At 39.9% G+C, this 19,869-nt stretch overlaps 1 protein-coding gene across 2 annotated transcripts; it reads right to left on the bottom strand.

Moving 5' to 3' along the window:
* Positions 1-9,334: 9,334 nt before the first annotated feature.
* mul1b (mitochondrial E3 ubiquitin protein ligase 1b) lies at positions 9,335-18,620 on the bottom strand. Of its 2 annotated transcripts, none has more exons than XM_062051948.1 (5): positions 18,488-18,620; positions 16,676-16,793; positions 14,747-14,834; positions 11,445-11,565; positions 9,335-10,213 (listed from the first exon to the last, which is right to left on the bottom strand). In XM_062051948.1, the coding sequence occupies exons 2-5, from the start codon at positions 16,787-16,789 to the stop codon at positions 9,481-9,483; spliced, it is 1,056 nt and encodes a 351-aa protein (XP_061907932.1). In that variant the 5' UTR covers positions 16,790-16,793; positions 18,488-18,620; the 3' UTR covers positions 9,335-9,480. The 2 variants fall into 2 exon arrangements, with proteins under 2 accessions (XP_061907932.1, XP_061907933.1); XM_062051949.1 differs by lacking the exon at positions 18,488-18,620 and adding an exon at positions 18,386-18,410.
* Positions 18,621-19,869: the final 1,249 nt, after the last annotated feature.

The following is a 19,869-nucleotide window of genomic DNA, read 5'->3' on the forward strand; positions in this document are numbered from 1 at the left end:
CTATTTTGATTCTGAATCAATTCAACATTTTCAAAAAATAAAATGTTTGTTTTGTTTTTCCTCATAAGAATCAGTTTTGAAAACAATGTTTTAAGGCTATCTCCATGCAACCAGAAGGATCTTTTAAACCTTTAACCTGTTTCAAAAAAAAAGTTTTATTGTAATTATTATACCAAATGATACATTGCGAGTATCGGTTTGAATCGAAACGTAACATAAGATAGGCTGCCGTTGTTGTTTTGCTAACTTTTTTAGCCAATTTTACAACCGTACAGCTCATTAGCATGCTAACTTTTTTTGTTGTTGCCAATTTTACAGCTGTACAGCTCATTAGCATGCTAACTTTATCTTAGCCAATTTGACAGCCGTACACTTGAGTCACAGAACTCGTTAGTTGACACACGCCAGCTGCTAGCATGCTAACGTTAGCACGCTAACTGTTTTCTTGTGCCAATTTTACAGCCGTACAGCTCATTAGCATGCTAACTTTATCTTAGCCAATTTGACAGCCGTACACTTGAGTCACAGAACTTGTTAGTTGACACACGCCAGCTGCTAGCATGCTAACATTAGCATGCTAATTTTGTCAGGCAATTTCACAGCCGTATAACTTGGTAGTTGACACGTTCAACAGTTAGCATGCGCTCCAAACAACCCCCTGAATGTCAATAATAAACTGAATAGACACTGTTAGAAAACCCACTATTTTGCATGTTATTATTAGTATTCATTCTGGCGTCATACTCTGTTCAGCGGTCCTTGAATGCACCATAAAAACATTTCCTCAGCATACCTGGCAAAACATCCATTTCTACGTGAAGGAGCCCAGAATTTTTTATTTATTTAAATGCTGACAATATTTCAAGGTTCCTCACGAGGAAACATGACTTTTTATGTACTCATTTTCAAAGAACTATATTAAGAGCTTCCTCTTGAATAAAATACTTAGTAGTATTACACATTGCATGCCTAATAAACAGTCATTGAGAAGACTATAAAATAGCTTCAGGAAGTGGATGAAGAATAGGTTGTGGGAAATAATCCATTATTAGATGCATCGCAATTCAGACATTGACGAATATAAAATCGATTAGTAAACATCAATAATGGACAAACGATTTATTTATTGTAAATAAAGTCATGCAGACAGCTCTAAAATGTGCCTGACACACATTTCCATTAATTTAATACATGTGGGAATTAATTCAACTGTTTCTTATAACAAATGCACTGGTAAAAGCGTATTTAGTCATGTAAAACTGCATCAATACACATAAATTAAAGATGCATCAGTAATTAATTTTTAACCGAGTCATAGCTGCTGAATCGTAATGTGCCCAAATATTCCCACCACTAATAAAGACATTTTCACATCTTGGTGGTGTGCAGAGCGACTGCTTTAGTTATCGTTCTACACTGTGCTTCTTTCTCACCATACATGGTATCATCATACATGGTATCATACAGACTTGGTATCATCATATAAGATATACGTGGTATCATACATGGTATCATACATGGTATCATCATACATGGTGTAATCATACATGATATCATCATGCATGTATCATACATGGTGTCAGGCATGGTATAATCGTACATGATATCATCATGCATGGTATTATCATGCATGGTATCATATATGGTATCATCATACATGGTATCATCAAGCATGGTATCAGGCATGGTATAATTATACATGATATCATCACGCATGGTATCATACATGATATCATCACGCATGGTATCATCATGTATGTATGCATGGTATCGTCATATTTGGTATCATCATACATGCTATTATCATACATGGTATCATGCATGGTATTATCATACATGGTATAATATGCATGGTATCTTTGTCTTCAAAAAAGCCCGCCAAAAGGAAATCCACCCCCACCCCCACCCCCACCCACCCTACCTGGCCTCCCCCTCTCCAACCCCGCCCCTCCCCCTTCACCTGGAGGAAGATCAATATGCCTCTCTCTCTCTCTCTCTCCCTTCTCTCCCTCCTGCTCTCCAACTTCAACAGCAATAATAACCAACAACTTTTCTGGTCAGTACCACAACACAGCGGACTCTGATGGTCTTTTTGGTTCCAGTAGACTACACATCATCCACCTAAATGTGAACAGCCTCTCAGGAGCCAAACTCGACCAAATCAGAGAAATGTTCCTCAACACGAAAATAAAAATCTTGTGTTTCTCTGAAACCAAATTTGATCAAAGTATTTCTGACTCAGAGATAGAAATAGAAAACTTTTCGGTTATCAGAAAGGATAGGAATAAACACGGGGGGGCGTTTGTATGTATATTCACCAAGATATTAAATACATAACTCGCACTGATCTGAACCACACTGACCTGGAATCTGTGTGGGCGGAAATCAAATTCAAAAACGCTAAGCCGGTACTAATAGGGACTGTTTATAGACCCCCTAATCAGAGTGATTTCTATGGGGCTCTGGAAGAGTGCTTGGCAGGAACAGACAACGTGGAGAAAATTATAACTGGGGATCTGAACACAGATATTCAACGCAAAGATGCGCCTGTCTTCAGATCCTAGAGCAAGTTTTGTAATCTGCACGGTCTTTCCCAGCTAATAGCGCTACCTACAAGGGTGTGTGATTCCACCCAATCAACCATAGATCTCATTCTCACTTCAGACCGGCCTAAAATAAAAAATAGTGGGGTCATGATCTGTGGTCTTAGCGACCACTATCTAACCTTCTGCACCCGCAAAATAGCTAAACCCAAAGCCAATGGCCACATAACAGCCCAATCCAGATCCCTCAAAAAATACTCCAATGACAATTTCAATTTAAAATTAGATGAGTGGGACTGGTCCCCTGTGCTCGCAAGCAACCTGGTCGATGTTGCTTGGGATCGCTTCAAAACGGCGTTCCTAAAGATACTAAATGACATGGCTCCCGTGAAAACAGTCAGGATCAAAGCCCGCTCGGAACCATGGATGAATCCGGACCTATTAGCTGCCATAAAAGACAGAGACAGAAAATACTCTGAATACCAAAAATGTAAAACAGAAGTAGATAAACAACCCAATAATATCAACCTCAAATTACTCCTTTCAACTCTCAAAAAGCAATGCAATAAATTAAGAAATAAGTCAACCAACCTGACTAAATCCTTAAAAAAAAATTACATTAACGACAAAATAGAGGAAAACACAAATAAGCCACGGGAGCTCTGGAAAATTCTCAACAACCAGCTTCCTGGTTGCAGCCAGAAACTTAAAACCAGACTCACCAACATCAGCATCAAGGAGGGTGACTCCCTCATTACAGACAAAATGGAGGTAGCTAGCAGACTTAACATCTTTTTCACCAGCATAGCCGCAACTCTTGTCAACAAGCTGTCCCACCACTCTGGTCGCTTTGGTGTAGAACACATTAAAGCCTTCTACAGAAAGCTAGGAGTATCCAACGATGATTTCAAATTAGAAATGGTCACAGCTGATGAGGTGTTTAAAAAATTGAGTGCGCTCCACCCAAACAAGGCCACCGGCCTTGATAATATTCCCTCCAGATTCCTCAGGGACTCTGCCTCCATCATTGCCCCGATCATCACGCACATAATAAACCTATCAATTATACAAGGCCAAGTACCAAAAGATTTTAAGATAGCAAGAGTAACTCCCCTCTTTGAAAAAGGAAGCAAATTGGAACCTGGCAACTACCGACCTGTTTCTATTCTCAGTTCCATTTCGAAAGTAATGGAGAAAATAGTTTATGAACAGGTCGATAGTTACCTTGCCACTAATAAACACATGTACAAATTCCAATCCGGCTTCAGAACTAAGCACTCCACTGACACATGCCTTCTCTATCTGACCGACCACATCAAACATGAGGTGGACGCGGGCAAATACTGCGGCATTGTCATGCTGGACCTTCAGAAGGCCTTTGACACCGTTAACCACGCTATACTGTTGGATAAGCTCAGAGCAATCGGATTTAACAAAACCTCATGGAGCTGGATGCAATCTTACTTGGAGGGGAGGGAGCAGGTGGTAGAGGTGAACGGCACCGTGTCCCCCCCCCTCTCGGAGAGCTGTGGAGTCCCCCAAGGCAGTATATTGGGACTTTTACTGTTCCTAATATGCAGGCACGTGCACACATAGGGCCCTATGGGTGCTCGAGCCCCTGCCCTTTTTTGCCTCGTCTTAAAAAGTGCCCTCTGCCTGTGCGTGTGTGTTTTTTTCTTCTTTTAAACAACATTAATAAATTCCTGTCAGAGATGTAAAAAAAAACAGTGGTACAAAAACTCCACGTTTTCTTGTAATACCGGGTGAGTGAGTGAGTAAGTGAGAGGAGAGAGAGTCAACCGCGCCCCTGAGACGTGACAGTGGAGCAACTTGCACCTGTGAGTTATGGTCTAGTCGCCGTCCACTTATTCAGCATCTAATATGGGTAATATTTCAGAAAAACGCTGTATTATTCTATTATTCAATGTGTCAGCTTCTGTTTTTGCCGGACGCCGGAGCACGGCGCATCAATTGAGCACGGCACATCAATTCCGCACAGAGCAGAGCGGATCGTGCGGGACAGGTAGTAGTGAACAAAATACAAAATAAAACACCGGGTTAATTTTCAAAATAAAATGCACTGTGTTTACGGCGGATCACATTTTTCTCACAGTAGAGTTTTAGATATAAAGTTTATTGTGACTTTGCTATTACTGTGTGGGTTGATAAAATAATAATAATGATAATAATAACAATAATAAGAATAATATTAATAATTTCAGCATTCTGGGGATATAAGATGTAGGTTATCTGTTAGGAATATTACTAACTGTATTTAAACTTGATTCATGTTGATTATGCCTGCAGCACAATGCCAAAAAAAGAAAGGATACAGCCCTCTACTGGCCCCTGGTCAATATTTTTGGCCCTGTATTGCATTTCAGTTGTTTAGTCTGAGCATTAAGTGGGAAATACCATAAGTTACAACTTGATGGTGTTTTCATCAAGTTAAGGGAAGAAGGACAGATTTTCACATTGAAGTTTTTTCCATTTGGGTATTTATTTTTGTATTTTTTTCAAAGTTCCTGTTGCACTGTTCAATGTTCAATTTTAAAGTGCTTTAACAATAAATAGCCTAATAATAAACCAGTGTTTTGTTGCTTTTCATGTCTTCCAAGCCTATGATAATGTGAATTAACTCATTATGACCATAATTTGTTGACACAAAAGAAATGGCAATCACTTTTAACTACAAAGGACACACAGCTAAGTAGTTAGCTTCCTATTAGCAAATTTAATTTTACATTAATTTCCATATTGTGTAAAGGACCAAAAAAATAATTCCTGCCCTTTTCTGACTTTGAGCCCCTGCCCCTCTATAATCATGTGCACGTCCCTGCTAATATACATAAATGACATGCCATCGGCATGCGACTGTGAGTTGTTTTTGTTTGCGGATGACTCTGCCCTGCTGGTATCCGACAAGGACAAGTCACAGGTGGAGAAAATCCTCAGTGCTGAGCTCTGTAGAACTTGCACCTGGCTCGCTGACAACAAGCTATCCATCCACTTGGGTAAAACGGAATCCATCCTGTTTGGGTCCCACATCAACCTTAAGAAAGTCAATGACTTCACTATAAAAGTGGGTGACATTGTTATCACCAGGAAAGATGAGGTCACCTACCTAGGTTCCATTCTAGAGGCTAACCTTTCCTGTGATAAAATGGCAACCAAGGTAATCAGAAAGGTTAACCAACAAACGAGATTTCTCTACAGAATCTCCTCTCTGGTCAACAAAAGCACCATGAGGATTCTGGCGGGAACTCTCGTTCAACCCTTTTTCGATTACGCATGCACCTCCTGGTACCCTAGCACCTCCAAAACCCTCAAATCTAAAACTCCTACCCACTTCTCTAAAGTGGGCTGGCTCAAGTTGGAGGACAGAGTTAAACAATTTGCACTGAGCCTAGTCTATAAAATCCACTACACCTCCCTGATACCGAAGTACATGTCAAACTACTTCCTTAACGTAAATGACCGCCATAACCACAACACCAGGGGGAGCTCCACTAACCACGTTAAACCCAGATTCCGAACTAACAAAGGTCTTAACTCATTCTCTTTCTATGCCACATCAATGTGGAATGCGCTCCCAACAGGTATAAAAGAAAGGGCATCTCTATCCTCCTTCAAAACCGCAATAAAAGTTCACCTCCAGGCAGCTACAACCCTAAACTAACACCCTCCCCGGATTGCTAATAATCAAATGTAAACAATCAAATGCAGATACTTTTTCTTATGCCTTCTGATCTCTCTCTCTCTCTATGTCCACTACTTGCTGTCCATATCCTACTCCCCCCCCCTCCACACCCCTGATTGTAAATAATGTAAATAATTCAATGTGATTATCTTGTGTGATGACTGTATTATGATGATAGTATATATGATAGTATATATCTGTATCATGAATCAATTTAAGTGGACCCCGACTTAAACAAGTTGAAAAACTTATTTGGGTGTTACCATTTAGTGGTCAATTGTACGGAATATGTACTTCACTGTACAACCTACTAAAAAAAGTCTCAATCAATCAATCTTCATACATGGTATCATCATTCATGGTATTATCATACATGGTATCATGCATGGTATTATCATACATGGTATCATCATGCATGGTATCATCACACATGGTATCATCATGCATGGTATCATGCATGGTATCATCAAGCATGGTATCATCATACATGGTATCAGGCATGGTTTAATCATACTTGATATCATCACCCATGGTGTCATACATGATATCATCACTCATGGTATCATCATGTATGTATGCATGGTATCGTCATATATGGTATCATACATGGTATTATCATACATGGTATCATGCATGGTATTATCATATATGTATAATATGCATGGTATCATCATACATGGTATCATGCATGGTATTATCATACATGGTATAATATGCATGGTATCTTCATACATGGTATCATACTACATGGTATCATCATGCAATGTATTATCATGCATGGTATTATCATACATGGTATAATATGCATAGTATTTTCATACATGGTATCATACAATGTATTATCATACATTGTATCATCATGCAATGTATTATCATACATGGTATCAAGCATGGTATTATCATACATGGTATCATCATGCATGGTATCATCATACATGGTATCATCATGCATTGTATCATACATGGTAACATCATACATGGTATCAGGCATGGTGTAATCATACATATCATCACACATGGTATCATCATACATGATATCATCACGCATAGTATCATCATGTATGTCTGCATGGTATCGTCATATATGTCGATATATATATATCATATATCATGAATGGTATCATACATGGTATAATATGCATGGTATCATGCATGGTACTATCATACATGGTAAAATATGCATGGTATCATCATATATGGTATCATGCATGGTACTATCATACATGGTATCATCATGCATGGTATCATCATACATATCAGGTATGATGATACCTGATAGTAAGAAGCATTTTAGCCGGAGTTAGTTTGTTGTATTGGTCATGTCCATCCATCCATCCATCCATCTTCTTCCGCTTATCCGAGGTCGAGTCGCGGGGGCAGCAGCCTAAGCAGGGAAGCCCAGACTTCCCTCTCCCCAGCCACTTTGTCCAGCTCCTCCCGGGGGATCCCGAGGCGTTCCCAGGCCAGCCGGGAGACATAGTCTTCCCAACGTGTCCTGGGTCTTCCCCGTGGCCTCCTACCAGTCGGACGCGCCCTAAACACCTCCCTAGGGAGGCGTTCGGGTGGCATCCTGACCAGATGCCCGAACCACCTCCTCTGGCTCCTCTCCATGTGGAGGAGCAGCGGCTTTACTTTGAGCTCCCCCCGGATGGCAGAGCTTCTCACCCTATCTCTAAGGGAGAGACCCGCCACCCGGCGGAGGAAACTCATTTCGGCCGCTTGTACCCGTGATCTTGTCCTTTCGGTCATAACCCAAAGCTCATGACCATAGGTGAGGATGGGAACGTAGATCGACCGGTAAATTGAGAGCTTTGCCTTCCGGCTCAGCTCCTTCTTTACCACAACGGATCGATACAGCGTCCGCATTACTGAAGACGCTGCACCGATCCGCCTGTCGACCTCACGATCCACTCTTCCCCCACTCGTGAACAAGACTCCGAGGTACTTGAACTCCTCCACTTGGGGCAGGGTCTCCTCCGCAACCCGGAGATGGCACTCCACCCTTTTCCGGGCGAGAACCATGGACTCGGACTTGGAGGAGCTGATTCTCATCCCAGTCGCTTCACACTCTGCGAACCGATCCAGTGAGAGCTGAAGATCCTGGCCAGATGAAGCCATCAGGACCACATCATCTGCAAAAAGCAGAGACCTAATCCTGCAGCAACCAAACCAGATCCCCTCAACGCCTTGACTGCGCCTAGAAATTCCGTCCATAAAAGTTATGAACAGAATCGGTGACAAAGGGCAGCCTTGGCTGAGTCCAACCCTCACTGGACCGACTTACTGCCGGCAATGTGGACCAAGCTCTGGCACTGATCATACAGGGAGCGGACCGCCACAATCAGACAGTCCGATACCCCATACTCTCTCACTCCCCACTGGACTTCCCGAGGTACACGGTCGAATGCCTTCTCCAAGCCCACAAAACACATGTAGACTGGTTGGGCAAACTCCCATGCACCATCAAGGACCCTGCCGAGAGTATAGAGCTGATCCACAGTTCCACGACCAGGACGAAAACCACACTGTTCCTCCTGAATCCGAGGTTCGACTATCCGGCGTAGCCTCCTCTCCAGTACACCTGAATAGACCTTACTGGGAAAGCTGAGGAGTGTGATCCCACGATAGTTAGAACACACCCTCCGGTTCCCCTTCTTAAAGAGAGGAACCACCACCCCGGTCTGCCAATCCAGAGGTACCGCCCCCGATGTCCACGCGATGCTGCAGAGTATTGGTCATGTTCGCCTGGTAAAGTTGTATTTCCCGCACCCGAATGTAAGTTTTGGTTTCAGAATCTGGAATAAGTTTGTTGTTCTGCTCCATTTTTTAATGGAACTTTGCAGAGTGCAGACTTTTGTTCCAAAGCCAAACTACTGACACTTTTCTTTCCTCTGGAACATGAGCCATGTTTTAAATCTCGGCTAAGGAAGTAAGGGCGAGGGCTACGGACATTCATTGGGGCAAGAGGAGGAAAAAACAACAAAAAAACTTGAATTTATCGATAAAATCGATATATGGCTCAGTTCTTTCTCCAGTGCTGGTATTGCTACTGTTGGTACTCTTCTTTATGGAATAAATGGCTCATCTTCAATTCTCGTAACCGGTTTTTATTCAGACAGCCTCAGAACTAAAGAACCTGGGAGGTCCCAATAAAAAAATAATGTCACTTTTTATTTTGTGTGGACCAAATACATGAGATGCCTATTTCTGCCTGGAGGAGAAGAAGAAGGTTTACCATCAGATGTTGTAGATGGGCACCATCCTGGTTATGGCGGCCCTGCAGATGGGACATTTCCTGGGCTTTGGAAGAGCCTGGTAACACGGCGTGCACGTGCACACGTGACCGCACTCCAGAAAGACGCAGGAGCGCTCCTGGCACAGACACACCGTGCACCTGCTGCTCTGCACGCTGCTCTCCTCCAAATTGGAGGCGTCCTCCACCTGTTTCTTCTCCTGCTCCTGGAACTCCCTCAGCATGCGCCTGGCGAGCCTCCTCTGTCTGTGGCGCACGTACTGCTTCCACAGCATGTAGCAGAACGTGGAGCAGGCGGCCATCCCGGCGACCACGGTGAGGATCCTCCACAGTCTGACGTCTCTCTCCTGCTTCCTCACGAGGGCGTCGTAGTCCAGGCGGGTGAGGAAGTAGGAGAAGCCTTGCTTGGGAGGCTGCAGCCTGATGATGTCATTGTCCAGCACCAACTCGCCCACGCCTGTGACGCTCTCCCCCACGCGCAGCATCTCCTCCATTTCATGGACGCCTTTGGGCCGCTCGCCGCAGAAGAAGTTGCCGATGGCGCTGGACAGGGACTGCACCGCGGGGTGGAAGTTCTCGTACGTGGTCTCCAGGTTCAACTCGGCGGCGTCAAGCGGCCGCACCACAAGAACGTTAGCGCTGATGTCCTCGTTGTGAGGGCCCAGAGCGAAAGGAACTGTGTTGGTGCGCTGGTGGATGACTTTCTCTGTGTTGTTCCTGCACGCCCCAAAACACAACGACAAACTTAAGTGAAACAAAACGACAAACTTTAGTGAAACATAACGACTCACAACAACAAACTTTAGTGAAACATAACTACCATAACTACAAACTTTAGTGAAACATAACAATTCACAACAACAAACTTTAGTGAAACATAACGACTCAACGACAAACTTTGGTGAAACATAACGACTCACAACGACAAACTTTAGTAAAACATAACAACAAACTTAAGTGAAACATAATGACTCAAAACTACAAACTTTAGTGAAACATAACTCACAACAACAAACCTTAGTGAAACATACAGACTCACAACTACAAACTTTGGGGAAACTTAACGACTCACACCGACAAACTTTAGTGAAACATAACGACACACAACTACAAACTTTGGGGAAACTTAACGACTCACAACGACAAACTTTAGTGAAACATAACGACTCACACCAACAAACTTTAGTGAAACATAACGACACACAACTACAAACTTTAGTGAAACCTAACGACTCACAATTACAAACTTTAGTGAAACATAACAACTCACAACTACAAACTTTAGTGAAACATAACGACTCACAACGGCAACCTTTAGTGAAACATAACGACTCACAACGACAAACTTTAGTGAAACATAACGACTCACAATTACAAACTTTAGTGAAACATAACGACACACAACTACAAACTTTAGTGAATCATAACGACTCACAATTACAAACTTAAGTGAAACATAACGACTCACAACAACAAACTTTAGTGAAGCACAACGACTCACAACTACAAACTTTAGTGAAACATAACGACTCACAACGACTAACTTTAGTGAAACATAACGACTCACAACGACAAACTTTAGTGAAACATAACAACTCACAACTACAAACTTTAGTGAAACATAACAACTCACAATGACAAACTTTAGTGAAACATAACGACTCACAACGACAAACTTTAGTGAAACATAACGACTCAACGACAAACTTTGGTAAAACATAACGACTCACAACGACAAACTTTAGTGAAACATAACGACTCACAACTACAAACTTTAGTGAAACATACCTCACAACTACAAACTTTAGTGAAACATAACTCACAACTACAAACTTTAGTGAAACATAACTCATAACTACAAACTTTAGTGAAACATAACTCACAACTACAAACTTAAGTGAAACATAACGACTCACAACTACAGACACACGGCATGCTTGTGGCTTACCAATGGTGAGTGGTGCGATTCCACACCATCTTCTCCTCCTTCAAGGTCAGTCTCTCAATGACACCTTTGCAGTTGTCAAGGAACTGGCTGTTGAGAGTTTCCTTCACAGACTTCACGACGCCTGACAAGAAAGGACATATTGGCGTTCAACTCAACCCAACGTCTGGGTTGTAATGACTGAGCCTTTATTCCTTTGAATATTGCTTTGTACTGTAGCACTGTCAGATTGGTTTCGATGAAAAGTGCCTAAAAAAAGTCAAATCTATGATTATTGCTAATTATTTCTGGCGGGCGTTGTGGCATCCTACTCGCTTCAGCGGTCCTTGAACGCAGCATAAAAACACCGCTGTCTGCGTATAGAAGGATCACCCTGTTCAATGTACACAATTGAATATTTTAGTTGTTCAAACAGTAATGTGTTTCTTTAAGTTCGGATTGAGGTATGCCGGTTCTTCATGGGGAAAGACGTCAATGTCTCTTGTTTTCATGTTAGCATTCAAACTAGCGAGCTGGCGCCAGTGAGTTTAACAAAGTGCAGTTATACAATCCCGGTTTTTCCATCATTTTATTTGAAACGGTAATACTAATTGTCGGGAGATTTTCCGTGATTATCATTATTACCGTTTATCGTTACATCCGTACAGGATTTCAACAAAAATTGTAAAACAAACACTGTATTGATGTATTACTCATTTTATAGCACACATACTTGAAAGTAGACACAAGATGGCAGCACAAGCACATACTTGCATCTACTTGTTAAATTAATGTACTGTTTTAATTAGGGGTGTAACGGTACGTGTATTTGTATTGAACCGTTTCGGTACGGGGGTTTCGGTTCGGTTCGGAGGTGTACCGAACGAGTTTCCACACAAACATATTAAGTAGCCGCCTCCGCTTCCTTCTGCCTCTGTTTCTGTCAGTCCTCTACACCAGTGGTCCCCAACCTTTTTGTAGCTGGGGACCGGGGGGGGTTTATTTTATTTTTATTTATTTATTTTTTCATAAAGAAATACAATCATGTGTGCTTACGGACTGTATCCCTGCAGACTGTATTGATCTATATTGATATATAATGTATATATTGTGTTTTTTTATGTTGATTTAATTTAAAAAAAAAAAAAATATATATATATATATATATATATATATATATATATATATATATATATTTTATTTTTTAATTTTTTATTTCTTGCGCGACCCGGTACCAATCGGTCCGCGGACCGGTACCAGACTGCAGCCCGGTGGTTGAGGACCACTGTTCTACACAGCACCCAGTATTGTCCCACCCACAAAACCATCTGATTAGTTACAAACAGAGCGGTAACAGCCAATCAGCAGTGCATATTCAGAGCGGTAACAGCCAATCAGCAGTACGTATTCAGAGCGCATGTAGTCAGTGCTTAGCGTTTAGCAGGTAAGCATCAGGCAGCAGACTATCCCCAAATTATAATAAACACCTCCCAGTCAACTACTAGTAACATCACTATGAGCCTGTTGACCTTCTAGAAATATAAAAGGCAGTTCAGCTTGCTCGCAGTCCTGGCTTGAGGTGAAGGCTAATTCGCTTTTAGCGTAACGTTAGCTCATTTTGCGGTGTGTGTGTGTGTGCTCCAGACAGCAAAGCCCTGCCTGTCTGTTATTTCACTTTACCTTTTTCTGTGTTGATTGAGCTGTGTTGAAGCAGCAAAAAGGAAATTATGTTAAATGAAGAGTTTCTGTCTCTGATAGTTGATATAATAATGTAACTGCATCATTAAGCCTACATGAACTCCATGGTGTTCAGGGATGAATAGTCTCTCCTATTGCTTTTGTACCATTTTTTCAGCTATAGTTACATTAATCATTAGTAATGCAGCAGCCTAGTTTTGAATGGCATGGTCCCTGCTATTACATGTTGATAAAAATATAACATTTACATCATAAAAATCAACTACAGGCTTCCCAAATGCTGTAATAAATTAAGCATTATGAGTTGACTTGAAACTGTTTAATGTTGTAGAAGAAAAGTTTTGTCATTGTATTGTGGAAATACTGTCAAAGTGCTTTGAGTACCTTGAAGGTAGAAAAGCGCTATACAAGTATAACCCATTTATCATTTATTTAATCTGAGCAACAACTTGAGGCAGTTTAATGTTGATTATTGTGGGCAGAATTATTATAGTGTTCCCAATGTTAAAAGGATAAAGCCATTGTTTACAAATTTGGTAAATAAATAACCAAAAAATGTATATTTTGTCGTTTTCTTACTGTACCGAAGATGAACCGAACCGTGAACTCTAAACCGAGGTACGTACCGAACCGAAATTTTTGTGTACCGTTACACCCCTAGTTTTAATGAATTATAAGTAATATTCCCACAACATTTTGCTATCCGTGCTGTGAACCTACAAAAGCAAGCATAAAATGTTGCATGCTAACATTAGCCTCTTATAAAAGGGAACATTTGGTATTCTTGCAAGATGGAGACATGTCTCAAATCCCATGAATTTTAGGTTGAAATGATCAAAATGAGCTCAAATGCTAGTATAAAAAAATCAGCACGGTAATGTTAGCATGATAACATCAGAAAAGTTAGCATATTTCTATTCTAAGATGGCGCCAATAATCAAAAGCCATGACTTTTAGGTTTATACCAATAAAATCAGCAGATATGCAAGCATAAAACGTCAGTATGCTAACATAGGAAAAGTTAGCATAATTGTAAGATGGCACCAAGTATCAAAACCCATGATTTTTACATTTAAACATACAATATTAGCTAAAATGCTAGTATAAAGAGTTAGCATGCTAACATAGGACAAGTTAGCATAATTGTAAGATGGCACCAAGTATTAAAAGCCATGACTTTTAGTTTTATACCAATAAAATCATCAAAAATGCCAGCATAAAACTTAAGCATGCTAACATAGAACAAGTTAGCATAATTGTAAGATGGCACCAAGTATCAAAATCCATGATTTTTAAAATTGAAACATATATTATTAGCTAAAATACTAGTATAAAGTGTTAGCATGCTAAGCAGCGTGTGAATGGGTCCTTGGCAGCAGGCCCATAATTATGACATTATAGAAAGAAACAGCAACAGAGGCTTCCTTATTGTCCGGTTTCTGATCTGTGGTCCACAAGTTGCAGACATTCCCCGTGTATGTTTTACACCTAAATGCCTAATCCGTGAAATAGACTTTATTACCCAGCCCTAATTGTGACGATTTATTTGATCATTGTTTGTTGGGACTGTGGAACACTTCACACTTCATGTTGCGCAATCAAAATGGAAGACAATGTGCTCCACTTACCTTCTACCACGGCATAAGGGAAACATCTTCCAGGTGTTTCAGACAAAATGGTCTTCAAGTCCTGGTCTATGGGGACTTTCTTGGCTTCCTGTGCAAATCAAAGAGATGTTTTGTGTTACGCCTGTTGTGGAGGAAGTGTGTGTTCTTGTATTTCTACCCTTCTTGAAACATCAACAAGGAAAAGAACCTTCCATATGAGGACCGGTGAACAAGTCAGGACATAAATCATGGTCCCAATATGGAAAACCATTGCATCGAATAGAGAATGTCTCATTTGCACCCCCTGGTGGTAAAATCTATTAAAATTAGGGTGGTCCCAAAAAGGAGGGGTTTTTCAAATTGACTGTGTGTCGGTTTTAAAAGTGCTCCCCCTCTGGTCAACATATGAAATAACAAGTGTGTGTAAGAAATTGAAATGTGCCACCATTGGCTGAAATTAATTTAAGAAAAAATTAAAATATGTACAAACCCCAAAACCAGTGAAGTTGGCACGTTGTGTAAATTGTAAATAAAAACAAAATACAATAATTTGCAAATTCTTTTCAAAATATATTCAATTGAATAGACTGCAAAGACAAGATACTCAACTGCAAAACTTTGTCATTTTTTGCAAATATTAGCTCATTTGGAATTTGATGCCTGCAACATGTTTCAAAAAAGCTGGCACAAAAGACTGATAAAGTTGAAGAATGCTCATCAAACACATATTTGGAACATCCCACAGGTGAACAGGCTAATTGGGAACAGGTGGGTGCCATGATTGGGTATAAAAGCAGCTTCCATGAAATGCTCAGTCATTCACAAACAAGGATGGGGCGAGGGTCACCACTTTGTGAACAAATGTGTGAGCAAATTGTTTAAGAACAACATTTTTCAACCAGCTATTGCAAGGAATTTAGGGATTTCACCATCTACGGTCTGTAATATCATCAAAAGGCTCAGAGAATCTGGAGAAATCACTGCATGTAAGCAATGATATTAGAGACCTTCGATCCCTCAGGTACTGCATCAAAAAGTGACATCAGTGTGTAAAGGATATCACCACATGGGCTCAGGAACACTTCAAAAACCACAGTCAATGACTACAGTTGGTCGCTACATCTGTAAGTGCAAGTTAAAACTCTACTATGCAAAGCCAAAGTCATTTATCAACAACACCCAGAAACGCTTCACTGGGCCCGAGCTCATCAAAGTGGAAAAGTGTTCTGTGGTCTGACGAGTCCACATTTCAAATTGTTTTTGGAAACTGTGGACTTACATCAAGCAAGAATGGGAACGAATTCCACTTCAAAAATTGGTCTTCTCAGTCCCAAAACGTTTACTGAGTGTTGTTAAAAGGAAAGGCCATGTAACACAGTGGTAAAAATGCCCCTGTGTCAACTTTTTTGCAATGTGTTGCTGCCTTTAAATTCCAAGTTAATGATTATTAGCAAAAAAATTTACGTTTCTCAGTTGGAACATTAAATATCTTGTCTTTGCAGTCTATTTAATTGAATGTAAGTTGAAAAGGATTTGCAAATCATTGTATTCTGTTCTTATTTACCATTTACACGACGTGCCAACTTCACTGCTTTTGGGTTTTGTATATAGAGACATACTGTAGTAACTTAAAGTAAATAATGAAGATTAAAAACCAATTACAAACAAAATATTCAAAAAAAAAAAACAATTAACTAAAAGCTTACCTTTTTCATATTTGCAAATTTTGTATATTAGACTTAGACAAACTTTATTGATCCACAAGGGAAATTGTTCCACACAGTAGCTCAGTTACAAAGGAATATATTATATATATTATTATTATTATATATTATTAATGTTGTAAATACAAATCTTTATATACCTAGAAAGGGTGGTTCTAAAGAGCTAGGCATTTTTTCGGAGGTCTCAAGAAGGTAAGAAGTACAAGAATTTGTGTGTGTGGCGGACCTTTAGCCTGGTCACGGTCGCTGTTCTACCTCGGTACACGGTGTAGAAGACGGCGGTCAGGGCGGAGCTGGTGGCCAAGAGGCCGATTTGGGCAACTGAGGGATTCCAGTCCATGATGCTGTCAAGACAGAGGGAAGCACAACAGTCCATCACACAACACATAAAACCACACATTAGATTATTTCATTATTGAAAACATCCATTTACATTCAAAAATTGCATTTTTTTTGTTTATGATTCTGAATTGTTTCAACATTTTCAAGGATCCATCTTTAAAAACAAATTTTTTAGACCAACATTCTGCCTACTTCCTGTAAAAACATAAAAAAGATTAATTGTAATAAAAAAAAGTTGCAAAGTCGACTCAAATAACACAAGGCGGTTTTTTCTTTAAAAAATGTGTGGCGCATTATGAAGCCTAAAATACCACAACGGAGACCCCCGGACTGTTGAACAACTTAAGCTGTACATCAAGCAAGAATGGGAAAGAATTCCACCTGAGAAGCTTAAAAAATGTGTCTCCTCAGTTCCCAAACGTTTACTGAGTGTTGTTAAAAGGAAAGACAATGTAACACAGTGGTGAACATGCCCTTTCCCAACAACTTTGGCACGTGTTGCAGCCATGAAATTCTAAGTTAATTATTATTTGCAAAAAAAAAAAAAAGTTTATCAAATATCTTGTCTTTGTAGTGCATTCAATTGAAAATGGGTTGAAAAGGATTTGTAAATCATTATATTCCGTTTATATTTACATCTAACACAATTTCCCAACTCATATGGAAACGGGGTTTGTAAATAAGGCTTCAATTACTTCAACTCAAATATTCTACTTTTAATTTTTTGTTGCCCTAAAACACAGGGTTTTGACAAAAAGGACATTCAACGTAAGGAAAAAAAAAAAACAACAACAAAAAACGTATCGACAGACAGATCTAAAGTGTATCTAGAGAATTAAGCATTGAAATAAAAACCTAATAAAATATGACTTATTTGTAACATTTATATGACAGACCTTTTCCGGTCCCTGGGACCAAACTTAAGTGGAGACTCGAAGGGAAAAAACTCTACATACGGTACTATATTGGTTTTTTGAAAATGAAAAATATCCAAAATATCAGCGTGCGACCCTCAGTGGAAAAAGTTTGGACATCCTGATATACGTCAGCAGCCAAGCGCTTTGGTTACCTGTGACCTGTCTTGAAAAGGTTGTATTACGATTCTTACACTAAATAATATATTGCAAGAATCGGAAACCGGAGAATCGTGAACAAACAAGAATTGATTCAGAAATCCACTCATCAACCGAAGAATTGGAATTTAACTGAATCCCACGTTGCTGTAAGTCACATCCCTACAATTAGGTACCCAACATTTTCACTTTCGCTTTTCCAATACACAAACATAAACCACACGCTTCTGTAAATACCGTAATGCCTGCAATAAACGGTAAGGCAAGTGGTCCACTCTTTGGAACTTATGATTTTTAAGCTTCCCCATTTTGTATCACGACACTGACTTTGCTAGCAAGTAATGCGATATATGGCAAATAAAGCGAGAGAGTTCTTATTTTTACTGCCAAAATGAAAGTTAATAGATAATAGTTTTGGGGAAAAAAGGTTATTATTCAGTAGTTTATTACAGCTTCCGGGTTGTGACAGTCTCCTTTGATGAATGAGCTGGTTAGCATGCATGCTAGCTGTCTAAACAAACCTTTTGCTCGCTGCGCTTCTACCCAACTATAACTAACTGAGCGAACTATAAACAGTTTTATGAATGAACGCAAATTATAGTTTACATATTGTCGGTACAAACCACTTGTATGTCCAGCATGAGGTCACTTGGCCTCCAAGAGAAGCTTTGTCAACAAAACATCAACGTGTGGTGTTGCCAGACGTCACATGTACGTTGCCAGACACTCGTGCCCACTGCTAACCGTTAGGGTACAAATTGGTTCAGTTTTAATTTTGAGAAATTGTTCCATAATATTGCTACAATTCTATTTCTTAGAAACAACCAGCATAACAATATCCACGATTCTGCACATTCGTCATGCATGCACCATAAAACAAAAAAAGGGTTTAATCGTGACAAACCTGGCAACGCAGCTCCTGTACTTCAACCTTTTTACCAGCAGGTGTCAGTAATGTACAGCTTCTTAACCAGCATAGCACACAGTTACAGCTCCTGTACTTCAACCTTTTCACCAGCAGGTGTCCGTAATGTACAGCTTTGTAACTAACATAGCACACAGTTAATGTCTGTCTATAGTATTATTTTTCCAGCTATGTCAGTGGTGTCCAAGGTGCGGCCCAGAGGCCATTTGCGGCACATTGTAAAAAAAAAACCGTATTACAATAATAATAATAATAATAATAATAAAGTGGAATAAAAGAGCAAATAGGTGAAATGTTACAAAAAAAAGTTGCAATGTTATGAAAGCTATTGAAGCCTCCAATTACTTAACATCAAATATTCTGCTTGGAAATATTTTTTTGGGGAAAATGTTTCATATCAAAACAAAGTTTTCTCTGAAAACTAGGGCAGAAAACTAACACTAATAAAATGTGTTCTCTGTTTGACTCATTTCACTTGATAAAAACTAACATTCCACATGACTAAATAATACAATAATACTAAATAATACAATAATACAATACTCCTGCTGATATCGTATCGGATCATTATCGATACCGGCCAATACTCAAGGCTCCAATATCGGTATCGTATCAGAAGTGAACAAATTGTGAGGGCATTCCCCTAATTTACTAATTTATGTACAAAACCCAAAACCAGTGAAGTTGGCACGTTGTGTAAAAGGTAAATTAACACAGAATACAATGATTCAATTGAATAGACTGCAAAGACAAGATATTTAATGTTTGAACTGGAAAATTTTATTTTTTTTCAAACATTAGCTCATTTGGAATTTGATGCTTGCAACATGTTTCAAAAAAGCTGGCACAAGTGGTAAAAAAAAGACTTAAAAAGTTGAGTAATGCTCATCGAACACTTATTTGGAACATCCCACAGGTGGACAGGCAAATTGGGAACAGGTGGGTGCCATGATTGAGTATAAAAGCAGCTTCCATGAAATGCTCAGTTATTCGCAAACAAGGATGGGGCGAGGGTCACCACTTTGTGAACAAATGCGTGAGCAAATTTTCAAACCGTTTAAGAACAACATTTCTCAACCA

This window comes from Entelurus aequoreus, linkage group LG07, assembly GCF_033978785.1.
Source record: "Entelurus aequoreus isolate RoL-2023_Sb linkage group LG07, RoL_Eaeq_v1.1, whole genome shotgun sequence".
In the NCBI taxonomy this organism is placed as follows: domain Eukaryota; kingdom Metazoa; phylum Chordata; class Actinopteri; order Syngnathiformes; family Syngnathidae; genus Entelurus; species Entelurus aequoreus.